The sequence below is a fragment of the Convolutriloba macropyga genome, chromosome 1 (assembly GCF_964194025.1).
Source record: "Convolutriloba macropyga chromosome 1, txConMacr16.3, whole genome shotgun sequence".
Classification (NCBI taxonomy): domain Eukaryota; kingdom Metazoa; phylum Xenacoelomorpha; order Acoela; family Convolutidae; genus Convolutriloba; species Convolutriloba macropyga.
The window spans coordinates 7,255,818-7,258,417 of NC_134468.1; the positions used below are offsets into that span (position 1 = coordinate 7,255,818).

General features: G+C 44.9%; 1 protein-coding gene across 1 annotated transcript; it reads right to left on the bottom strand.

The window, feature by feature from the left end:
• Positions 1–2,384, bottom strand: LOC142334643 (actin, non-muscle 6.2). The gene is made up of 3 exons (XM_075382844.1): positions 2,201–2,384; positions 1,322–1,813; positions 1–953 (listed from the first exon to the last, which is right to left on the bottom strand). The coding sequence occupies exons 1-3, from the start codon at positions 2,268–2,270 to the stop codon at positions 385–387; spliced, it is 1,131 nt and encodes a 376-aa protein (XP_075238959.1). The 5' UTR covers positions 2,271–2,384; the 3' UTR covers positions 1–384.
• Positions 2,385–2,600: the final 216 nt, after the last annotated feature.

Genomic DNA, 2,600 nt, shown 5'->3' on the forward strand with positions numbered 1-2,600 from the left:
TGAGTTTTCCTGACAATAAATTAGCAAAAATAAACCCTATTCAAATAAATTCTAAGCCGAGATGAGAAGATGAGAAAAAGAAACAAGTTTAGATTCAGTACAAAGTTCAGATCAACTCTTTTCATAGTATTTCAAGAGGCAATATTTGCAAAAATCAACTCCCTGTAAATTCAAGCAAAATCCAGGGGCTGCTATTTGTTTGTTTACAACTTCCTGCAAGGAGCAATTCAATTCAAAATATGATTATCATGTAGCTGCTTTTACGAAGAAATGCACGAATTGTATTTTCAGTCAGTTTCAAAAGGGAATGAGCAACTAAGGAGAAATGAAATAAGTTCTGCTTCCAATCATTTGTTGCATTGCGTTTGAGTTTTTCAAAAGAGCTTAGAAGCACTTTCGGTGGACGATAGTAGGTCCAGACTCGTCATACTCTTGCTTCGAAATCCACATCTGCTGGAATGTAGACAAAGATGCCAGGATAGATCCACCGATCCAGACTGAGTATTTCCTCTCTGGAGGAGCGATGATCTTGATCTTCATGGTTGGGGGAGCCAAAGCCGAAATTTCTTTTTGCATCCTATCGGCGATTCCGGGGAACATGGTGGTACCTCCCGAGAGCACGGTGTTGGCGTAGAGATCCTTTCGGATGTCAACGTCGCACTTCATGATGGAGTTGTAAGTGGTCTCGTGGACTCCAGCAGATTCCATGCCGATGAAGGCTGGTTGGAACAGGGTCTCAGGGCATCGGAATCGCTCGTTTCCGATGGTGATGACCTGTCCGTCGGGAAGTTCGTAAGACTTCTCGAGGCTCGAGCTGGATGCTGCGGTCTGCATCTCCTGTTCGAAGTCGAGAGCAACATAGCAGAGCTTTTCCTTGATGTCTCGCACAATTTCCCTCTCTGCAGTGGTTGTGAAGCTGTATCCTCTCTCGGTCAAGATCTTCATCAGGTAGTCTTAAAAACAAATTGATTTTTAAATCGGAATCACAACAGTCCAAGAGAAGTTAGCAACTTGCGGATTTATAACCGACCTCCCGATTCCTATTTTTAAAATACACTCGTCTACCTTTAGATTTTGAATACTTCCACCCTGGTTTCATAGTTCAAGGTCCTCCGAGTTGCTTGGTTTCAAAGACTGACCCAAAGATTGACCGCACAACCGAAGTTTGTCGCTTGTAAATTCAAAATTTTCCAGATCTCCAATTGACACCCTCGTAGGGTCAAGTTTGCCTAGGACCTAGATTTCTGAGCCCAGAAACAGGAATGAGAAAGGGCTTTATTTATAGTCCAAAAATTGTCAAGTAGCCAAGATTGAAACTTACCAGTCAAATCTCGGCCAGCGAGATCCAATCTGATGATGGCGTGAGGCAGAGCGTAACCCTCGTAGATGGGCACAGTGTGTGACACACCATCGCCAGAGTCCATCACGATTCCAGTCGTACGTCCAGAAGCATACAGCGAAAGCACAGCCTGGATCGCAACGTACATGGCTGGACTGTTGAAGGTCTCGAACATGATCTGTGTCATTTTCTCTCGGTTAGCTTTAGGGTTCAGGGGGGCCTCAGTCAGCAACACAGGGTGCTCCTCGGGTGCAACTCGGAGCTCGTTGTAGAAAGTGTGATGCCAGATCTTTTCCATGTCGTCCCAGTTGGTAACGATTCCGTGTTCGATCGGGTATTTCAGGGTCAGGATACCTCTCTTGCTCTGGGCTTCGTCTCCGACGTAGGAGTCCTTCTGGCCCATGCCCACCATTACTCCCTGGTGCCTGGGTCGGCCCACGATCGAGGGGAACACGGCTCGGGGGGCATCGTCACCTACAAACGAACAATGACAACTTTCCACAAATGTTTGTTTTCGTTTCTAACCTGGTTACTTCACGTTTGTTGCTAGGAAGAAAGGAGAGGCGCTGGGCGGGGGGGGGGGGGGGGGTTGAGATGGTTTAGACAAAGTAATCATGTAATGCAGCAGCTTTTTACGCTTGCTTTTCCGTTTAAAATTATACAGGAAAATATGAAACGTTTCATCAGCTTGCTTCTAATTATATGCTTGAGCAATCTATCCAACCCCCCCCCCCCCCCCATTTCGGCTTCTATCATCCGTTTGCAGTTCTTTCCTCGGTAAAATTTTCCACAATCTTCCCGTTTTTATCCCCCGTCGATGCAAAAAATTAAAGTCTCCGGAGAAAGTCTGGCAAAACTTACCAGCGAATCCAGCTTTGACCATTCCGGATCCGTTGTCGACAACAAGCGCAGCAACATCGTCTTCACACATTTTGAGATGTTATTTTGGACTTGTTTTCAAACAAATTTTACAAAATTATGCGACTTTCTACAACAGCGATGCTGAACAAATGATGGACGAATTTGTTAGAGGGGGTATAAGTTGACTTCGGACTATTTTTGCTTCAATTTCACTGAAGGGAGATGAAATTCAGTGAAAGTATGGCCTATGGCTTACCATATATGGAAAGAGCGCAGATACAGCGCACTTATTCAAGGAATTACGCTCCCTTACACATCACATACGGCACATCTACTGCCTTATAAGTGTATAATGTAGTTACAAGTCATACACTATTGTACACGAACGGCGTGTCGGTTT